Raw genomic sequence first — 22,310 nt, forward strand, 5'->3', positions numbered from 1 at the left:
TATATTTTATTGCTCTATAAAATATATAAAATCTAATAACGCCGACGTACTGAAGAAAAGGTTAGGCAAACAAAAGTTGCAAAATCGATTGTTTCCAATATTGCTAAGTCGTAGTTAAAAACACAACCATAGATTAAATACATTTATTTTATCTATTTATTATATGTATTTAATCTATGACACAACTCTAAAGACTGCAATAATACCTGGCGGTCCCGGTGCCTTGTTTAACAATATATTGACCAAACGATGGTCGGTTAGGGTTTAGTTGCGAGTAATAATTTCGATTATATTATTCTTGTTTTCCTTAAAAAAAAAAAATACATTTAATAGGAGTAAAAGTAATGTTTTTTAGTTTTAAAAACACTGGGGGAATGTCAACTACATATTCAATGCATAAATGACAACATTTATTTTCGTTTTCAGCAAAACCTAAAATAGTTTTTTTTTTTTAAATATTCGTTTTACTTAAAAAGTTCTACTACGTTTAAATATAATTAATACTCTTTCTTAATGCTGAACTTAAACATTTTTTTTTTATGTAGTGTTTAGGAATAACATTTAAAAGTAAAATAACAACTTAATTTGTGTCTTATATATTATACCTACTTAGTTAAATTAAAAAAAATTATTATCATTCTAGATAACATTATTTGTTTAAAGGATAATTTTTAAATGCCAACAAATTATTCGATTAACTAATTAAAAACATAATGGTATATTAAGTATAATCAAACTGGTAATCTAACGTACAAAATGTTTTTATATGTTGTACAAATCTGTGTATAATAATGTATATCTTTATAAATGTATTTTCGGATGGTATACCTACTTAAATGATACATAATTATTCTACAACCATTTTTGTGCAGGGTGATGCACTTTCTCCTATACTCTTTAATATCGCACTGGAGGTGGTAGCTCGAAGCATGCATAATAAATATAAAGGAATTGATGTCGGAAAATCTGTATCAATCTTAGCGTATGCTGATGATATCGTAGTACTTAGAGAAACTGAAGACGACATAAAACTAGCAACAGAGGAATTAATACGAAGTGCCAAGACAATAGGATTTTAAATAAATGAAAACAAAACCAAGTATATGTGTATAACAAGACAACAACCACAAATACATCAGACAAGGAATATACAGATCGGAGAGTACACATTTGAAAAAGTACAAAGTTTTAAGTATCTTGTAGAACAGAACTAAACAGCCAAAACAACAATCACGAAGAAATTAAGAAACGTGTTCTAGCAGATGTCTACATGCACTATCTAAGTACCTGCGCTCAAAGCTACTATCAAAGAAATCGAAAATGAGACTATACAAAGTAATAGCAAGACCTATCATAACGTATGCATGTGAAACATGGCCAACAATGTTAGAGGATGAGAGAAAATTGGCTATAGTAGAAAGAAAGTTTCTAAGGAAAATATGTGGACCTAAAATAAATAATGTAACACAAAGGTATGAAATAAGGTCAAACGAAGAAGTGTACAATGCCTTTGGAGAACCAAATATAATTGGAGTAATTAGAGCCAAAAGACTAAGCTGGCTAGGTCACATACTAAGGTAGAAGAAATAAAGGTATTTATGCATTGATAAGCAAAGATGGAAAAATACTCTTGGAAATAGAACAGAAAGCAAAACGATGGAAAAAATATTTGAAGGAATTATACAACGGAAATTTGAATGAAAGCGTGTTAGAAAAGGAAGAAACTGCAGAAAAAGGCGATAAAGGCGAGTATATTCTTTAGTCAGAATTCGATGCAGCGGTCGAATATACCAAGAACAATACAACTAGTAGAATAGACGAAATATCAGTAGAATTAATCAAAAATGGAGGGCAAGCTATGAAGACTAAGTTATATGAGATATATCAAAGAGAAATGATGATAAATGACTTTAAACCCGGATTAGTCGTAACGTTAATAAAAAAGAAAGGAACAATGAAATGCAAAGAACACAGAACAATTAATCTCACATGACACATCTCTCACTTCTAAGATATTATGTAGAGTAATAAAGACACGAATAGAGAGTAAAAAAAATAGACTCAAGTCTAAGGAATGACCAATTTGGTTTTAGAAAAAATATAGGTACTAGAGAATCATTGAGAATCGTAATAGAAAAACAAATACGAGTAAATAAAGATATTTTAATAGCTTTGGTCGATCTTGAAAAGGCTTTTGACAATGTAAATTGGGACAAAATGTTTAATATATTTAAAATACTAGAAACAACATACAATGATCGTAGAGTTGTATACAACCTATACAAAAATCAAGTGATCCAAATCCAACTAGATGGAATAGAAAAAGTAGCAAGACTTGGTAAGCGAGTAAGGCAAGGATGCATTCTGTCCCCTATTTTGTTTAATAAGTATATTGAAGAAGCTATAAAAAATATAAAAGATGAAATACAAGTAGGAGTCAGAGTAGGTGGACAAAATGTAATAATACTTCGCTTTGCAGATGATAATATAGCGTTTTGCACTGAAAAAAAATAAAACTTGAAAATATTACTTGATAAGACGGAAGATATTTTAGGAAATTACGGAATGAAGTTAAACAAAAATAAGACCAAAGTTATGTCATGTAGTAAATTAGATAAAAAACGGCTAAACATAAATATTAATAGAGAACCTATTGAACAAGTGCAAAACTACTACTATCTTGGCAGTAAAATAACCGAGGACGGTAAAAGCAAGTTAGATATTATAAATAGGATTACACAAGGAAAAAGAGCATTTCAGAACAAAAACCACTTACTAACTACGAACAGTGTAGAATTAGACACAAGGAAGAACTTTCTGAAAATATACTTATGGAATGTAAAATTAGAAGCTTTTGAAATGTGGTGTTACCGGAAGACGCTCAAGATTTCATGAAACGACAAAGTTACAAATGAAGAAGTTTTGAGAAGAATTAAAGAAAAAAGAAAAATTATAATTAATAGAAGGGATTTTGATAGGGAAAACGCCATGATAGTTTGCTGAAGCTAATTATTGAAGGATATGTGAATGGTAAAACCGGAAGAGGAAGACCAAGAATGCAGTACACTTCACAAATTATGAAGGACATGGACATGGGAAGTTACCGAGATTTAAAGGAGCTGAGTTTTGACAGAGAAGCTTGGAGAGCTGCGGCCAACCAATCGAGAGATTGAAGATCAAAAAAAAAAAAATAGCAAAACCAGTAATCGAACTTATATTTAAATTAAATAATTGTACCTTATGGCTTATCGTCATAAGAAAGTAAATCAAACATAATTTAAAAATATTTAAGAAGTTGATAATAACTACCTACTTAAAATTGACAAAATTAAAATTAATATTTTGCTTAAATTTGATGACAACATTGCTAAAATAAACAAAAATATGCAGGTTTATTTTTATTTTTCTATTGTAAAATTATTATATATCCAATTATTTTTAAGAAAACTGAGTAACAAAACATACAATTTATGTTAAAAGAAAATAAAACTAAGGAGTTTTGTATAGGCAATTTTTAGTTCTTCTTAATTTAGCTAACTAATAGTAAACATTTGACTACTAACAACTTTTATATCAACACTAGTTGCGTTTCCCGGGAAGGGAGGGGGGCTATGCAATATGTCAAACTGCTCATATGTCAGCTGATTATCTATTGGAATAAACTTTCACTAACATTTTAAACTTGAAATTTTCCAATTTTCCGGTCAATTTTTCTATCCGCTAAAACCTTATTCGAACTGTTACGAACATTAAAAAAAAAAATTAGCTAAATCGGTCCAGCCATTTTCAAGTTATGCACTTAACAAGAAACAGCAATTCATTTTTATATAATAGCTGCCTGTGTACCCAGCTTCACTCAGGTAAAGAAATACAATAAATTTGCAACAAAGTACTTACAAATAATTATAATACACCTATGTATATTTTTTATTTGCTTAAGTTGTATGATGACTTAGAATAGATTATAAAAATGAAGGCATCGTTCATATGAGTATTATATTGTTGAATTAACTATTATAGGTAAAATAACTTCAACAATATTTAATTAATTATACTGTGAATTTTTCTACTCTGGGTAGGTATTTATTTTTGAAAAAACTATAACAAAATTATAATTGTAAAATTATTGTACTATAAAATCGTTTAATACTTGCCAACTTTTTAAATTGTGTTACCTACCAGCGATTGTTTATTTTACCAATCTTCAATTAAATAATAGTAAGTAAAACCTGTGGAAAACCAAAGCCGAAATTTAAAAAAAACTGATTATATTGACAATATGATCGGCAAGTTTTTTTTTCTTAAAACCTGTTTGTATTTTAAAAACTGGTATGTTATTAACGGCGCTGTGCATCAACAAAAATAAAAGAATGTGAATAATATTCACGAATTCAAAACATTACAAAACCCCAAAGAGCCTTAACCTAAATATTAAACTTTTTTGTTTTTTTTCCTCCATTATTTCCTCGCAGAAACAAAGACAACAATGCGCGCATATTCAATAATATATCACCCTGGGAATGCTAATTAACTAATAACGTTATTTTTATACTATATTACTCCGGTTAATTAATAGTTACTTAAAACTTAAAATATATTTAAAGTTATGTAATTTATCTATAAATGCGCCTATATGAGAACAAAAGAAATGTCCTAAGATATGTGGGGTTTAAGTTGTTTGTTTGGTCATAAGAGACTATCCATGATCACGTCTTCAAGAGAAATGCTAACGATTTTTTATTTAGACTTTGTGGTTAGAATTATTAGTCTTAACTTAAAAGCTAGTAATTGAATTATAACAAATTTGTAAGTGTATATTTCGGGTTTTATTAGTTGTTTTATGAGCATAAACTTTCAGGTCCTATCCGGAACTCAAAATTAAATTCTTTTGAATTTCGGATTTGTTGAAATCCAAAGCAAATTATTTTTTTGGCTTTATTTTTTAATTTTCATCAAAAATATTTTATTTAGGTACATAGCTTTATATTGTAATAGTATTTAATACTTAAACGATTTTTAAGTAGCTTAAATAGCGTTTTTTTTTTGTGAAAATCCGGATTTTCGGATTCCAATCACTAGTATTTATATCTTCTTTATTATTAATGATTCTTCATAAATCATCTAATTTTAAATGTAGTGGTCATAGAATTTTAATATAACTTTTGTTGACACATAAAAAAACAATATTGTACGACGAATTAGCAAACTTCAAAGCCATAAACTATGTACGTAGGTAATCTACAAATAAAACTACGGTTAGGTTAGGTTAGGTTAGGTTAGTAATTAATCGTTAATAAAATATAATTGAAGGGGTCAGTGGATAAAGGTGTTAATTAACACTTTTTTCGAAACTGCATTTTATTGCATAAATAAAAGGGTTACAGTGTTATAGTATAGTATAGAGAATCTCTAGACCGATATTTTCCCTCTTATAAGGTTATTTCATCTATTGAATATACAAAAGTTCCATAGCTTTCGTGTAAAATTTAGTTACAAAAGTGGCGTTCCTGAACAATTTCAAAAAATGTCACCTTTATCCACTGACCCCTTCAATTGTGAGTTACTGAAATTTTACAAAAAACAATAATAAATCACAGCTTATAAGTTTAGTCTGTCACACTTATGGTGTATGTTATAACTGTACAGCAGCTGGCCAAGCCGTAACATTATCATTGGCTAAACTGAAGGCTTAGACAATTTATTTAAACCACAGACCACTAATAATCATTATCAGTCCCTGATTAAAGTATTTTATACAAATCAGAAAAACAATTTATGTGTATAGCGGCGTTTTCAACTTGAATTAATGTTGGAAACAGAATTAACTCTGTTATTTTATTTGTAGGTAAAGAATAAAATCGAAATATAAATACTAAAGTGATGTTATAATAGGTACGGCGATATAGTAACATAATTTCTAAAAAACTAAACATGAAGATGTTATGTTATTTTTATAAAACGATACACTTAAAATCGTCACATTTTCAATAGATGGTAAATTATTGCAATAATAATATGAATACAAAAGTTAATAACAATAAAAATATTCCCTTTTAAATGTATGGCATTGATTGAATTAATAAAAATAAAACAGTACTAAAATAGCATTACGTCTACTGGTTTTATGTAAAAAAAAAAATAAAATAATATAAATATTTACCTTATAATATTAAATATGCATTGAGCTTCAATTGTATCGTTAAAAAAATGTGTCAAATATATATATGTATATTTGACTTAAAAATAATTCATTTTTAAGGTAACAGACTTACAAACACCGGAAGACAAAATAAATATTATATTAAAGTATAAATGATGTGAAGTTTCCATTGACAACCACAGTATACGGCATCTTAAGGTCTTGACTCGAGGATCGTTAGTTTCCGTTGACTACAATTATTTTTTCCCGATATAACCATATTGTCTGATAGCTGTAAAAGAGTACAAACACGTTACCCATTATTTGTTTTACAGGGGGGGGGTCAAATTACATACTACACTTAATATTTCTAGCAATAGTAGAGGTAATCTAACACTATTATAAACATATTAGATTATCGATAACATTGTGCAAGTGAGCGAAGTACGTTTTTTTTTTTTTTTTTAATATTGAGTTATGGATGGAGCAATAGATATAGATATTAATTAGAGCTTGAAATCAACGAGTATTAAATGGCTTAGTCAAGGAAAAAAATCATCCGAAAGCTATGCACTTATCGTTACTTAATTTATATTATTGACAATAAATATAATATAATATTTTATTTTGGGATTATTGGGAATGAAGTGAATTATTGTAGAACCACGTCAGCGAACGATTCTACTACTCTACTTGTCTACTCAATTTTTAACGTTTAAGTCTAATATCAGTTGGCCTATTACCGGTGAATTCTTTATCACACAGCAGCAACAGTTCGTGCCACTGGGGTCCAGTGACGGTCGCCACATCAAGAGTGCCTCCGTAATGCTCTGGGAGAGAAGACGGGTTGATATGTTTGTGCAAAGAAGCTCTATCGGTACCGTGAAAAGTGATCTGCAAAAAAATACAACAATTATTAGCTTATATGTTCAATATTTAAAACTGGATTCATTTGATTTTCGTCGCAGTTACTCACTCTAGACCGCAGTTTTTCCCTCAAAAACGGTTTGAAAAAGTTAAAAACTACGCTAAATATAACAGGCTGGTTCACTATGTGAATTGCCTTGACTCGGGCCGGGGCACAATCCTAGAAAACATAATAATTAAAACATTGATTAATTGACATATGAATTAGTTATTTTAATTAAAAACTTAATAAAATAATATTGGATTGCAAAAAAAATAATAACTATGGTACCTAAACTAAATAGAGAACCCGTTTTCTAGTTTAAATTACACACAAGTAATCTACAGCTAAATTCGAGTATAAATTTGTTATTTAACGCCAGTAAAGACATAAAGTAAGGGAATACGATCAAATAAAAAAGTTAACTCCAAACTATTTAAAAACAAGTAAAGTTACACGAAAAAGTATGTAAGTAACTCAAAAAACATTTAAGTGCGTACTCTTCAATCATCGAAAGGTATAACAAAATTGGTGACAAAATCGGACTTAACCGTTTTTTTTTTTTTTTTTAATTTTGTTTTTATTGAAATATTAGTACAAACTATTTATTTCTACAATTATAAGTTAATAAATTCATGAATTGATGCTAAAAATTAATGTGTACAAACTGGACGATATTTACAAAGACAAGCAACTTAAAAAATAATTATTTACAGCAATTACAAGGCAAAGCCGGACTCAACAATGAAGAGAAGGACAAATTTAATGATGGGAATGACTGAGGAATTGAGAATGGAATAAGTGTCAAAATGGTTGATATTATAGAAGGATAGGGTGGTGAAGAGAGGAGTACGAAGTTGAGACAAAGCAGGACACCATAGCAGATGGGGGAAGTCGCAAGGAAATTCATCGTCGTGACGAGGACAGAATGGGGAATCGTTAAGGGAGAGTTTAAAGGCGTGGTATGGGAGTAAATTGTGACCGGATCTTAAGCGGGAAAAGGAGATTATTTCTCTCCTAGACAAAGGGAGGAAATAAAACCACGGGAGTTTGTTGGGCGCGGAAGTGATGGTTTTATAAAATTGGGCATAATTAGGGGGAGAATTCTTCCATAGTGAGGACCAGGAGACATGCAGGGCCTTGCGTATGGGAGGAACGAAATCGGTCCATTGTATATAGGTGGAGGGATCTGGGGTCAGGAAACAGGCAGCTCTGGCGAGGGAGTCTGCCCTTTCGTTGTCCGAGATGCCAACGTGGCCAGGAATCCATACAAACTCAACAACGACGTGAGAAGTGTGTAAGGATTATAAAAGTTGTTTTATCTGAAAGATATAAGGGGAGAGCTTGGAAGAGAAAGGAAGAGATTGAAGTGAAGTGAGACAAGAAAGGGAGTCGGTGGCGATGAGAACGTTGCTAAGGGAAGAAGATTTAACGTATTTCAGAGCTTTGATAATGGCTATGCATGACTTTACCGTTTTATTTGTTAACATTTAGACTTTAAAAGATCAAAAAACTGTTCTCAACACTTAAAACGTAGCCGATCGGTATCTCAAATGTACATTTCCTGGTCATCAAGAAATTGAATAAGGAGATCTTGCAGAATGTTATAGCATGTTTATACTTATTGACTGATTGAATACTCTGAGCTCCCCGCGATCGCGTAGACAGAATGACGTGGATGTGGTGGTATGAGGATCCCATTTTTTATATCTATTTTTCTTTATCATTTTTATTTTTAAAAATTTGTATAAAGCAATGCAAATTGTGTATTATACCATTTTTTATATTGCACAAGAAAAATGTTTTCGAGCAGATTTAAGATACAGAAATTGTAAAACATTTTAAACATATTATTTTCTCATAACTGTGATGTTATTGGAATCATTGGCGACTTCTTGTGAATTTATTAAAAATTACGAAAACATATTTAACAACAAGGACAGCGAATAACAAAATATTTAACAATTCTAAAATGTAGGCACTACTACCACTATATTGATATAAAGCTTTAAAATGGTAATAAATAATCTAAACATAGTCACAATTCCATGAAAATGGGCATAAGGTGTTTTTTTATTGCTTTGTTTATTGTTTGTATTTAGGATGCATTTGGTAGGATGCTCAAGGTCTTAAATTGTTTAGCCCATTACAATGATGTCCAAATAACAAGAATAAAATATTGTAAGGATTTGCCGTTTAAATATAATTACTATAAGACTTTTTTAATTAAAAACTATAATAAAAATTGATATTCACACACTGATTATAAAAAGGCAACACCGTAGAATTTTATAAACACTATAAAAGATTACAGTGCCCCATAATTCAACTTGAAAATTAAAAAACAAGTTGGTGAACCATCATCATTCATTAAAAAAATCTTCACGTTCGGATCTCTGCTTTAGGTACACGTTGTTAAATATATACACACAGCAACAGCCTTATAAGCGCAAGGTTATACAATTCTTCTGACAGAAAGCGATGTTGTATTACAAACATGTACATTAACGTTACAGTGTATACCTATATAATTATAAGATAAATCATTTCATAGCACTCCAAATTACACAAACTAATATTCCCAGAACGGAACAGCCAACATACTTGAAAAAACTATAGAAAACGTCTGTAGCCAAAAGGAATTCAAGCAAAATTAATTGTATAGATAAATTCTGGAAATTAGTCAAGTCGGGGGTGCATACAGGTGTGTGGTAGATTTAGGAAATAATTATACACAACGGTATCTCTCTCACGGGACGAATTCGTCAGGAAACCTATTCCTCGGAAGGAAGCAACGATGATCCTAAATGGGTTGCTTAAGATGTTTCCGATCTCTTTCATTAAAAGGCTAGGCATAGGCCAGACTTGACCCACGAACAAGTACTTGAGTTTTTTTTTATTAATAATGTAACGGTGCCAACTTGAAGCCAATCGACGATCCTCTTGGCAAACGGCGGACTGAACTGCCACGTCTGCTGCAGCGTAAGGCCGTCCATATCGAATATGACTAGAGCGCCAGCAACTTGGGTGGCAGGTTCCAGCAAGGCCGCCTCCAAGAATATAACTGCGCCTTTGAACACCTCGTCCAACGTGCACTTCTTATGTTTCCATTTCTCTGAGAAGGGAAAAATACAATAAAACCAAGGTCGTCGAATCACAGCCATAGTCTGAAAACTCACTTCCTAATTCGATGACTAATATACGGCGCCCGTGTTGGTCACGCTTTGGCAAAACATGAAGTATGTTGTGGTCGAATATGTTCTTCTCGGTCCTGGGCGACAGTTCTTTGTACATGTTGGCGTGCTTCACTTTGAACTGATAATATTGTTTGATCTGCGAAATAACGAGCAAAAAAGCAAACATTCATTATACCATCAATGAGGATTAAGTTAAGCCTTTTGAGGTGACCGACGTGCTTACCAAGTTGTACGCGCTCTCAGGATAGTATTTGGTCGGCCGAAGGAATCTAATGAGCCAAGCATTGTTATGCAATGGTGTCTTTAAGTCTTTGTCCTCTACAACAAAAATGACCAAACACATTCGTTAGTACACTATACCAACTACTGTAATACAACAGCCGGTGTCAGACCGTTACCTGTCGTAACTTATGCATAGGTGTGAGGTAAACGTACGGAGGGTTTCGTTAAAAAGCGCCCCCCCCCCCTCTAAAAAAAAGAAGGAAATTAAGTAAACAAACACAGAAAATTAAATATCCATCTATTAAGCCCTCGCTATTGCACAAGTATGAAAACTACAGCGCTGTGTTAATGATTCAATCCCGCAGTAATATTAAGCAATAGCACGCAATTCGATTATTGTTTTTTGAACTTTGGTACTTATCTATAATACAATGTTTTGTTTTGATATTTTAACGAATTTATCAATTAGATAGTGATTTGTATATTTTTTGCAATTCAATCTTCAACACAAAGACTAATTCAATAATAAATGACGAATGAATTGGCGTTCCGTAAGAATTGCTTGTCACGAGTATATAAATTAATTTCAGTCAAGAGCAGGCACCTAGTTCAATATGAGTAACTACAAAATTCGTAGTTGAAGTTTATTGATTCTTATTGCAATGCAATAAATTGAGTCTGGCGGTATTTTACTATCAACTCAAGAGCGCGGTTTTGTGCTTGTCATCAGTGTACAATAATTTGTGCACGATAGTTAGCTTATTTAATTTAACATTACGCGTTTAAGCTAAGATTATACTTCCCGAAAGTCACGGGTCACGGTTCACCATTAAAGTACCTATGCATCGTGCAGCTACTGCAACGCCTGTTTTATCAGCAAGTCCGACATTAAAATATTATACTTAAATGTTCGATAGATGAAAAAATAGTACCAACTTCCAATGGTTAAACAAACGCATGTGTTAGGTACAACGACTACTAAATTCAAATTGCATACCCACATAGAAATAACATAATATGAACATAATTATTGACACTTACGTTCAAGCAACTTTTTTAGTTCGCAGATGGCATCTTCTTTCCGCTCGGGTGTCTCCCTCAGTTCTTTCAGAGCCACTTCTTGCAACTCAGGTGACAATTCATCGTCGAGTTCCAAACGGAGCGTAAAACTCCCTATCTGGATGCACGGGACTTTGTCCAAATCCGAAAGGAATGCATCGCATCCTGTAAACATAAAAAACAACATTTGTTAAATATATTAATTATACAACTACTTATCAAAACTAAACTAAATTGCATTTGGAACACATTAGTTCATCGTCATAATATTGACATGAAATTTCGACATAATATATGGTTACATGAAATACAATATAAATATTATTAAAATATTCAAAGAGAAAAAGTTCTTGTAGGTATAGTAATATATCCTAACAAGTCTATGACCTGTTAGGTCGATTGGACAATCTTGCTCTACTAGACATAAGAGTTGCCATCCTGGGGAAGTGGTTATGGTGCGGTGGTTTCCCATTGCCTTCCGCACCATAGTAGTAATATATAAATATTAATAACCTTTAAGTTTTTTGAAGTTAAACTGTTAAAAAGTTGTATTTTGGGCTAACGCCCGTATTATAAAATAAAATAAAATGAGAATAATAACACGTTGATTTCGTTTTATTGTTTGTTGTGATAAACAATAAACGATGCCAACCGGAGAGGAAGTAATGCGAAATCGGTTCCTCCAGATGTGGCGGTTTTTTTTATAAAAAAAAAGTAGGAGTAATAACACCAGGACAACAATAAATCCACATGAAAATCTGGAAACTGGGCAGGTAGAAGAGTTCACATACTTGAAAGTATTATATATGCGAAAGGAAAGAGCAAAAAGAAATAGTAAAGCAAATTCGTCAATCTAAAATGGCATTTAATCAATAAAAGGTTTTTTTTTTACTTCAAGAAATATTAGCTTACATATCAGAAAAAATCTTCTTAAGTCATACGTTTGGCGTATCGTGCTTTATAGATTAGCCTTGATTACAAGCATGATTACTTGGATTAACAGCTAAAGAAGGGTGTGCGTCGTGCGGGAAAGTAAAAATCACAGGGAAAGACTGCGTTGGAATATAATATATGACAAAAATAGTGATGAACCAAGAATTCATACGAGGAAATTAAAATCAATTAATAAAGAAGAATGGATATTTCTTGCAAACTAGTCATCGGATTGATCAACAGAAAAAAGAAAATACATACTGATGTACGCGAAAAGCTAAATTTGAGTAACATGCCTAGACCATTTACAAACATCTAATACTTATTAGTTATAATACATAGTTGTTTTCATTCATTGTACATCTAGAGTGGTCGGATTATATAATTATTATAACGAGTATGAATCGCATAATTAAGACCTAACCGATGTCAGTTGACAATTAGTCACAATTGGCAACTCCGCGGTATGAGTCATAATATTGTTTCTCTACCACAATTACGTTGGTCGCCTGAATAGAAAACTTGTGGTTACAAAAAAGGTGGTTGACTTTCTCTGATCAGATGATTCGTTTCACAATATTGCTAAAATCACAATTTGTTGCAAATTAATGTATGCACGATTTGTATAGCTAAGGGTCTGAACGATTGTCATCATTTTTTTTTAAGATTACAATATTTTTAGACTAGACATCAGTTTTTGTTGGATTACCGGCGCGATTTCGGACAAATCCAGATTTCAAACAAACAATAAGTTTACAAAGAAAATGATTACACGTTTTAAACCATATAGATGATTAAAAAACCATAATGCGTTGTAGCGGTGTTTTAATTGTCAACCAAGAGGAAAAATTACCATATATTCTATTTGTAGTCATCGTTATTATCATTAACAGACCTTGTGCCAAAGTGTGGCGTGCACACGTCAAGGCGACTAAACGAAAAACTTACACTATAAAACACAGGCGATAAATATAATAATAAACGTTTAAAAAATATAATCGCAGCGACGATACAATGATGGCGAATCACGATTATCAGCGGCGTAGATACCTGTGTATCATGGATAATTTACAAATTACCGACCGTGAGAACATGCAGTAGCTTCCGAGTTATTTAAGCCAGACATAAACGAAAATGATGCGTACACAGCACAGAGGCTTGCATAGATCCACGAGATAACGCGAGATCGCAGGGTCACCACAAACTAAATAGGTACCGGATAATAATAACAATTATTACAAGTCGACAAAGTACGAACGAAGGTAAAACGTGAGTTGGATACATCGAAAATATCCCATTTACTAACGACTGCCGGCCACTGGACAACAAGGTAAACGTCCGTCTTGGTAATGGTCGATAAAGTACCTGGTAAATAATAATATTATACGATTCGACCGTTGTTGTTCTTTAAACATAATAATATAATATATTTGTGGAATTTAAACCATTAGTAAGTATGATAACATGGGGTTTTTCAACCACATTGGCTATACTAGGCATACAATATTTGTCAACATTAGGTTCATTTGGTTCAGTATGAAAATTATAAATTTAAGAATAAATATATTTTTCGGATATGTTTATATTTATATTTGTTTTTTAGAATATGGAAAACGATAATTTCCAAAATTCACAATAACAACAACTGATGTGACCTTTGCTATCGTACACTTGGCTCCATGGCACCAAAAGCTGACGATTAGTCGATTGTAATTGGTTTTGTCACGCATATCGTAGATAAACGTGTAAGTACATATTCCGTCCGAATTAAAAACAAATTTACATAAGCCCGACGTTCACACGTTCTGATGATGTTGCGTCCATGATAATACCATTTATTATAAGTCGGTGTACCTAGTTGAAACCCAACACCTTCATCGTAGATTAAAAACAATCGTCAAACAACGGTTATTAATATATTCTGATATATTATGCGATTACACTGCACAAGCAACTCGAGAGACGACCTTGACCGAGTGGAACACGTTCGAGTCGAGTAGTGTATGATAAAAAAAAAACAAAATAATAATTTTAGGGTTTAGACTTTAGACGAATCTAGTCTGCCGTTCAAGAAAAATTAACACCTACTCATGATAACCTAAATGCAATTACACTTGCTACGACCATTTTTTATTTTTACAGTTTTATTAAGTTTAACATCATAATTTATTAGTCGACACTAACTATCCAAATTTGTAAACACAATTATGTGGCAATACACGGGTAAAATAAAGTTCTCTTCTCCACCCTGGCTTTTGGTTTGATACTGAATGACGTTCTCTGCGAAGGCATTTCTATTCTATTATTTAGTAAGCTGAAATCAAAACTCGCATGATCCAAAATTCACATTTTTCAGAAAAAGCAAAAGAGTAGACATGGTTTACATGAGCAATGTAGAAATAGAAAATATATTATTCTTAAGTAATTTTGGCTAAGAAAATCAAATCTGTCAAAAAAAAATTTAGTAGTCATCCGTGTTTTTTTTTTTTTTTTGGTGGTTGAAGTTTGGAACATGTGAGTTTTGATTCTTAAGGTATGAAATACATAAGTTATAACTCAAAATATTAAAAATTAGATACGACGAAAAATACTGAAAACTCACAGGATAAATACTAATCTTGTTAGTTTTTATACTAACCACTACCTTCAAGGCTGAATCTAACCGGTTCCGGTATGTTTTGAAACAAAGATTTGGATTTGGCGTCAAAAATCCTATAAGACATTGTTGACAACACATTTTCCCATTTTTTAGAGCGTGTGATTTTTGATTTCAGCCTACTCAATTTTTACACAGACAACTTGACGATTTTATTAAATATAAATTAATATATACATTCATAGACATATTATGTCATATTACAGTATTTAATCGGTAGCAATCATTCATTATGATAGTATTGATGTCCGGAGGGCGAGAGGGCGATCGCCTAACCGAGGACGGCTGTTTTATATGTTTTTAGATGACCAAATCATCTATATATTTGTCGGCTAAAATAATTTTCGGTAGAGAAGAGGTTCTGTCGATTTGTTTTCAGTTAATTTGCGCGCTCACATTAATATTGTCAGATAAACCGCTGACTCTTCGATTATGTTTACCGTGGCCCATTGAAATTACTATTAATTACTAATACACTACACCGTGTCCCTCCCAACTTGTGTATTTGTGTCGGAAACGGTCGACAACGATAATAGTAATAAGTAGAAGCTAATAATTACTGACGAACACGATGCCGTAGGAATAGACCCGCCTGCCGGTAATCAATTTGATACAGCAGCAGTCGAAAAAAAAATCCCAAGAGTGCTCACTGCGGTCAACCGAGCAATGTCTGGTCTGGTTATACCCCACCCAATTCAAATATGTGGGTTTAACCGACCATCGATGACGTCCGAGCACGTTGAATAATAATATAATACTTTGTGAATAAAAAAAACCTTTAGGCAAAATTAACAGTAGATATGTTATAACCTTAGGACCTGGTTGTATTGTTTATCACAATGTCATGTTGTTAATACACAGTGTTTATTCTCTGTAGTCTATTCCCAAAAATCCGACTGTACCGTTTTAATAAATATTGCTAATTATCTTTGGCCTTAAAAAAAAGTAAGCCGCAGCGGCTGGTGGATATCAGGTCGCATAAAAGGAACCTTTGTATTTTTTTAAGTATATACGTTTGAGGCGGATTATGCAACGAATGAAAATTAATAAGCCAAATGTTATGTGCATGCGTTCAATCTGTTTTTAAAACAAATTTTGACTACGCATTCGTATTATTATGTTTATGGCGAAGAATCTAAATCGAACTCACTAAAAGAAGTATTCAGAAGTTAATAATTTATTACGCATTTGATTTATACGTTTTATTGTTATTTATTATTAGGATTATCAGTTACCTACTATTATTGAGACTTTTTTCACTTGGCCTACCATCATACAATATGATCACTGCCGGAAATCTCCTATTATACTGATAATAATATGACTTCGTTTTTCAAGCTTTTCCGTTTAAACTGGGAACATTAATTTACATTAATTACTCCAATCAAGACCGTAGAAACAGGCGATTAAACAAAATATACAAATATATCGTCCTATATCAGCTATAGATCTGCTGGCTTGATTACGTGCGTACACTTGGATATGTATACAATACACTATGCATATTTTTTAAAAATAAGAGAGTAATTTGTTGAGCAGATAAAAATTGTAAAATACCTTATAAAACAGTACATTAGAAACTAGTTTTAATTTGTTTTAATGGAGGCGTTAAATTATAATTTTATGATACAATCTTAAAAAAAACATAATATATAATTATATATACACGAGTATTGTGAGGATTCAGTTGAAGGAAATCCCATATAATATGATATCACTATATTCGTTTCAAGCGTTGGTCGTGTGCTGTACGACTTACATTATTATGTTATGCAACGGGTATTTCCAGTTGTACTGTCGAGAATTCCATGCTGAGTAATAAAACCAAACTAGTTAGCAGACAGTCAATTTAAAATATTCCGTCGACATGCCTCTTCGGTTCCAGCACAGATGATTTCAGTAGAGAAAGAAAAACGTGTAATACAACTTTTTTACAATAGGATATAGTCTGCGCATAAAGGTCAAGTTCCTTTTAAAATTATACTAAAGAATAAATCCAATAATGATTCCTGAACGTCAAGGTTGTGTAATAACTAATATTTTTCTGTTAAAAAGTTTTTAATGTAACATACAGATACAGAGTGATCAATTTAACGCCAGACACTCATTTTCTTGAAAAGTAATGAGAATTTTTTTGTTTTTCTTTTTGAAAACATTTTTATATATTATGTTATTGTACAAAATTATAAGGCTAACAAATATTCACCTTTTTTAGTATATTCCATAACACAATCAACGTTTGAAACTCAAATGGTAGGTTACGTACATATTATTTTATTAACGTTTTAAATTAAGAACAATTTTCTGAAAATGTTGACAGTCCCATAACCAGTTTTGGACAGGTAATTACTTTTAAAGTAATTAAAGTTTAAAATGTATGACAGTAGGTGGAGTGCGGTTGAATAACGCACGGAGATAGAATCAATACCACACTCCACCCTTTATCATGTCATCAATTGTATGTATTAAAAGTATTTAGTAATTTTATAATATAGTAAAAAATATAAATAAATAGGTTTTCAAAAAGAAAAACTATAAAGTTGTCATTACTATTCGAGAAAATGAGTGTCTTATGTTAAATTCATCATCCTGTATAAAACTATATTATATATAAACATAAATGATTTCACTATTTCGCTTATAGTTAACGATCTAGTAAGTCATCTATATCTGTTGTTGTGTCTCGCGTTTTTACTTTCCTAATTATAAATTATAATTAGGTCATTTGCCTCCATAATAATTAACAATCATAGGTACTTAATAATGACCGAATTTTCTTTTAAAATCAAACAACTTTCGAGAATTGTATTTTATGATACCAAGGTAAACGTTCTGTCAACAAGATAAATAGGTAGTAAAATTATAATTAAATATTCCATTGACTTACCAGTAGTTAAAAGTTAAAACTATCTAGTTTGAGTATATGATCACCTGTAATTAGTAATGTATAAACGTGAAACACAAAACCGATATAGATGATTTACCTAGATCGTTAACTAAAAGCGAAATAGTAAGTCATACTGACCTGAGCATATATTTTTGCTTAGAGAAATATGTATTTATCGCATAAGGAAAATATATACCACACAAGGAACGCATTATTATAAACCGTTGTTTCTTTTACTATTAATGAAAAATATGTATGAAATGGTGTCCGTAAAATCCACAATATTAATAGTGACCATGCTTCACTCAGTTTTTTTGTCTATATTTGACAGAAATCTATTATTTACAATCTGTAAAACAAACAGTAAACTACAATACTACTGTAAAATAAACTATAGTTGTGTAGAATAGTTGTTTATTAACGCGACTAGTGCATGGGCCGAAGATCGTCGAGTTTTAACAATATCATTTTAAATTTAATATTAAAATTGTATCTTAATGGTCAAAAATCATGGTATATTATGTGACCACCAATTATGGTTTAATAATATGATTCGTCGAATAATGATTTTGAAAAGTCCACAAATTAAGATCAACTTCATTATTCTAATAACTCACATCTCTCCTACAGCATTATTTTTTATTAGAAATTGAAATAGGTAGTAAACGTTTGCGTGTCTCCTGGGGTATTGCTGAAGACCTTAGTCGGTTAGAATCACTCAGTATATACAATTATTTTTAACGGTCCTAAAGTTCCCTAGAGGGACTTTTGCATGCGTCAGTCGTCTATCAAACGGTATAACTATATTGGGTCATTAATAAAATATTATACACTGTCGTATACTCATAAATTACAAAGTGTTATATAACCCTAAATGGAAAATAAGCTGATTGAAATATTATGTATTGAACAAAGCTGATAGCGCCTTATGTTTTATTCCAACCCATCGGTCTGCCTTGGATATCGCCGGAAGTGCGACAAATAATTTATTTTGTATTTCTGTCACGGACGCAATATAATATAACATGTATCTACAATATAATGTTATATAAAATATATAAGCGGCAATATACTAAGATTTAAGACTTGTGTTAATGAAAAACTAACATTTTTGCTTTATCTATTATTTTGAATCGATATTGAGATAATTGATACATTTTAAATAAAGCTTTAAATAATAAAACAGGTAAGATATACTATAATAAAGTTGGCCGAAAAAGAAGTGGATGAGTGTTAAAAAAAAATAACTGATCAAGTGGATAACGCACAAAATGGATAAACAAATAAATGTGTGTAAAGAATGGATTTAGCTAGTCGACCACGTTCGTTAAGGATAAGGAGAAGGCAGAAGCAGATGTTATTTTGAAAAACAGTTGCTCTTAAATGAACGTGTAATAATGAAAATGAAGATTAATAGTGAAAAGCAAAAATTGCTTTGTAGAAAACATTTTAGAAAAAAAAATACAAGCAATATTTACCGACCATTATGCGTGATTTGTTACAGTAGATTATAGATGAGATAACCTAATCCCGAACAACTGCGGTTGAACATGTCCTTGGACAGTAAGTGCAAAATCCATAAGACACCGACGAATCGAAAACAAATTGTTCCGTAATACTTTTTTTAGTTTTTAAACAAACGCGTCTGCCCGACAAACGTCGATAACGCTTACATTACACATTTGACACTATATTATACGTAATTATTTTTCGTTAAACGACACGGAACATCACTTGCTATCATTACACGGCCATTCAAGGTCTAGGTCGTTAACTAGATTGTTGTAGATGAAAAGACAAAAAGAAAACAATAACGAACCACACGCTATGGCCCAATGTCCTAATAGTCCCTTATCGGGCGCGTACACATTTTTATACTATTAAGAATGAGCAACTTTACACCTAGTTATGTTATTATTATTGTACAGTATGGCTTTATCTAGACCACAACCGACCCAGTTATTAAAAACACCGACAATGTATATTAAGGTCATTCCTACATTAAAAAATACAGACGTCCGATAATAAACAAAGAATAGTTTGTACTATGTACCAACGTACACGTTTATTGTACTCCATTGATAACGAAACTGTTTTAACATTTATACTAATGAATATTAACCGATCAATATTTATGAGGAATTTTAATTATTTAAGACAAATACAGTTGAAATATTTTTCATAAAGTCTCATGTTTTTGTTAAGACCATTGCGATTGTGTTGGACATTTTGAAGTAAATGGTTCAACCGTATTAGCGTTTAAAATAAGATTTATTTTGATAAAACTTAATGTAGAGTATAAACTCTTACAAACCGGATTACTGAACAATGTAATTAGCGTACGATCATAAAAAAAGCGTTTTAACGACAAATTGTATTGTGCATGACAAAATATGTGAATTCAATAACTGGCTTGGTCAAGTTACTAATGGCATACAGTTTAACCTCGTATGTTAGATACATCCTGTTAGCGACTGACCCAATCAAATTGGACAACAAATAAATACTGGTTTTATTTGTGTATATCTAAATAAAAATAACAGAACAAACGTACAGTAATAACGGTTTATTGAAACCTAATTGGCTAATGGGACACCGATACGAAAGACCACGATGATATTAACATGTTTTAGAAATCGAACAAATCCTAAAACTCAGACGGTACAATAATGTTTTAAACATATTGTTCCAGTTCGTTAATTTACATAGAGATAACTATATTTTAAAAATCGAGATGGGCTTAGCAGTTTGAACTGAATGTGAAAAAAAAATAAAAATCTATTCATCATTGTTGTAGGTAAAAACAAGGATTATTTATGTATTTTTATTATAAAGTAATATGGTAGTGAACTTGTATTTAAACTGATATCAAAGTTTGTTATCAATCATAATTGATAAATGAGGCGTCTAATTTCAAAACCAGCAAAAAATAAATTTTTAAAGTGGCCACACTGTATTACATGGTACGTAAAGCTATTATTGAATAACAAATAAAAATTATAACTAACTCAAACTGTGTTGGTAAAATCTTGGTTGATTTTAAAATCACTTATCTGAAGAAATTATTTGTTGTTTGTGAACATTTTCAAAAATTGCTTTTACCTGGTACTTAATTTAGACGCCTCAAATATAACAAACGTTTTGAACGCTATTTTTTACAGTATAAACAGACCTAAAAATAAAAAATACCGTTTATACAACCAGGACTTGTTGGTACAATATCTAGTCATTCCATTTGCTAAACCGGTAAGATAATGGGCCGACGAGAGTATTGCTTCATAATAAGTAACAAAACAAATTGATAAGAGCTGACTTTGACTCAAACTTTACTGAAAATACTTATTTAGGTTATATTTAACAAATACCTACCTACATAAAACTATTGAACAAGAAAACAAATCTGTGAATAAATTGGCGATACACAATTGACTAGAACAGCGCTTCCCAACCTGTGGTACGCATACCACTAGTGGTACTCGGAAAGCTCATAGGTGGTTCGCGAAGAAAATCTCCTTTAAAAAAAAAATTGGTATGAATCATTAGTAACCTTTTAGCAGGCGCCCAAATATGTGTTAACACCAACCGTCTCATTGAAGTAAACCATAATAATAATAATAATTTTGTGCATTAAATACGTATATTATCATCATTTTGTAGTAACAAATTAACTAATAATATAAAATTCTATACATAAAATAAACGTATACATCTTTAATAAGCAAAAAAAAGGTTATCAAGTCAGGTGGTACGTAAAATTTTTCGAACTGTGTAGGTGGTACGCAAATATAAAAAGGTTGAGAACCGCTGGACTAGAACATTTCAAGTTTATAGTATCTAATCCTCTTAGACGGCCATAATACTTGGACGTTTAAAACATACATCAAGCAATGAGGTAATGTTAAACTTACCATTTGATTTGATCATTTCGAACGCCGGTGTATGTGTTGCACGGTGTTAAGTTTCTGATAACACTGTACCGATCCTAAATGTTATGGCGTTAGTGTGTGTGTGTGCGCGGGACGTTTGCGTTCAGAGTGCGGATGAAACGTGAGTGAACGCGGCCAGGCCGTCGAGAAAACTGGTTGATGCGGCGCGGCGCTCCTGGGTGTATACCGCCGTGTATAATATTCGGTATGAGCAACGATGGCGGTGGACTACCGGCGGACAACGCGATAATAACCGATTCGACCAGTTTCCTATACGCTATATAGCCGTACCGTTGGCCTGACGACGGTGACGCCACGTCCACGGGAACCTTGCCGTGACTTATCACCGTTGGTGGCCGCTCGTTAGCTACAACTCAATGCACG

The 22,310-nt window shown here is 31.8% G+C and overlaps 1 protein-coding gene across 2 annotated transcripts in view; it reads right to left on the reverse strand.

The window, feature by feature from the left end:
• Nucleotides 1-5,914: 5,914 nt before the first annotated feature.
• LOC126844173 (alpha-tocopherol transfer protein) overlaps nt 5,915-22,310 on the reverse strand; it is a 31,441-nt gene continuing 15,045 nt past the window's right edge. Inside the window, exons 1-8 of one of the 2 annotated variants that reach the window (XM_050582087.1) lie at nt 21,909-22,174; nt 11,507-11,689; nt 10,467-10,561; nt 10,226-10,379; nt 9,968-10,161; nt 7,116-7,226; nt 6,883-7,033; nt 5,915-6,431 (exon numbers count right to left, since the gene is read on the reverse strand). In XM_050582087.1, coding sequence (XP_050438044.1) covers nt 6,397-6,431; nt 6,883-7,033; nt 7,116-7,226; nt 9,968-10,161; nt 10,226-10,379; nt 10,467-10,561; nt 11,507-11,689; nt 21,909-21,924 — 939 coding nt within the window. In that variant the 5' untranslated portion in view covers nt 21,925-22,174 and the 3' untranslated portion in view covers nt 5,915-6,396. Of the gene's footprint in view, nt 6,432-6,882; nt 7,034-7,115; nt 7,227-9,967; nt 10,162-10,225; nt 10,380-10,466; nt 10,562-11,506; nt 11,690-21,908; nt 22,175-22,310 lie in introns of those variants that run through there. The other variant, XM_050582086.1, reaches the window with a different exon arrangement.

This window comes from Adelges cooleyi, unplaced genomic scaffold (genome assembly GCF_023614345.1).
Source record: "Adelges cooleyi isolate 19-005CV unplaced genomic scaffold, UGA_ACOO_1.1 ACOO_flye_CR_arks_rails_tigmint_CR_PRNA_651, whole genome shotgun sequence".
In the NCBI taxonomy this organism is placed as follows: Eukaryota; Metazoa; Arthropoda; class Insecta; order Hemiptera; family Adelgidae; genus Adelges; species Adelges cooleyi.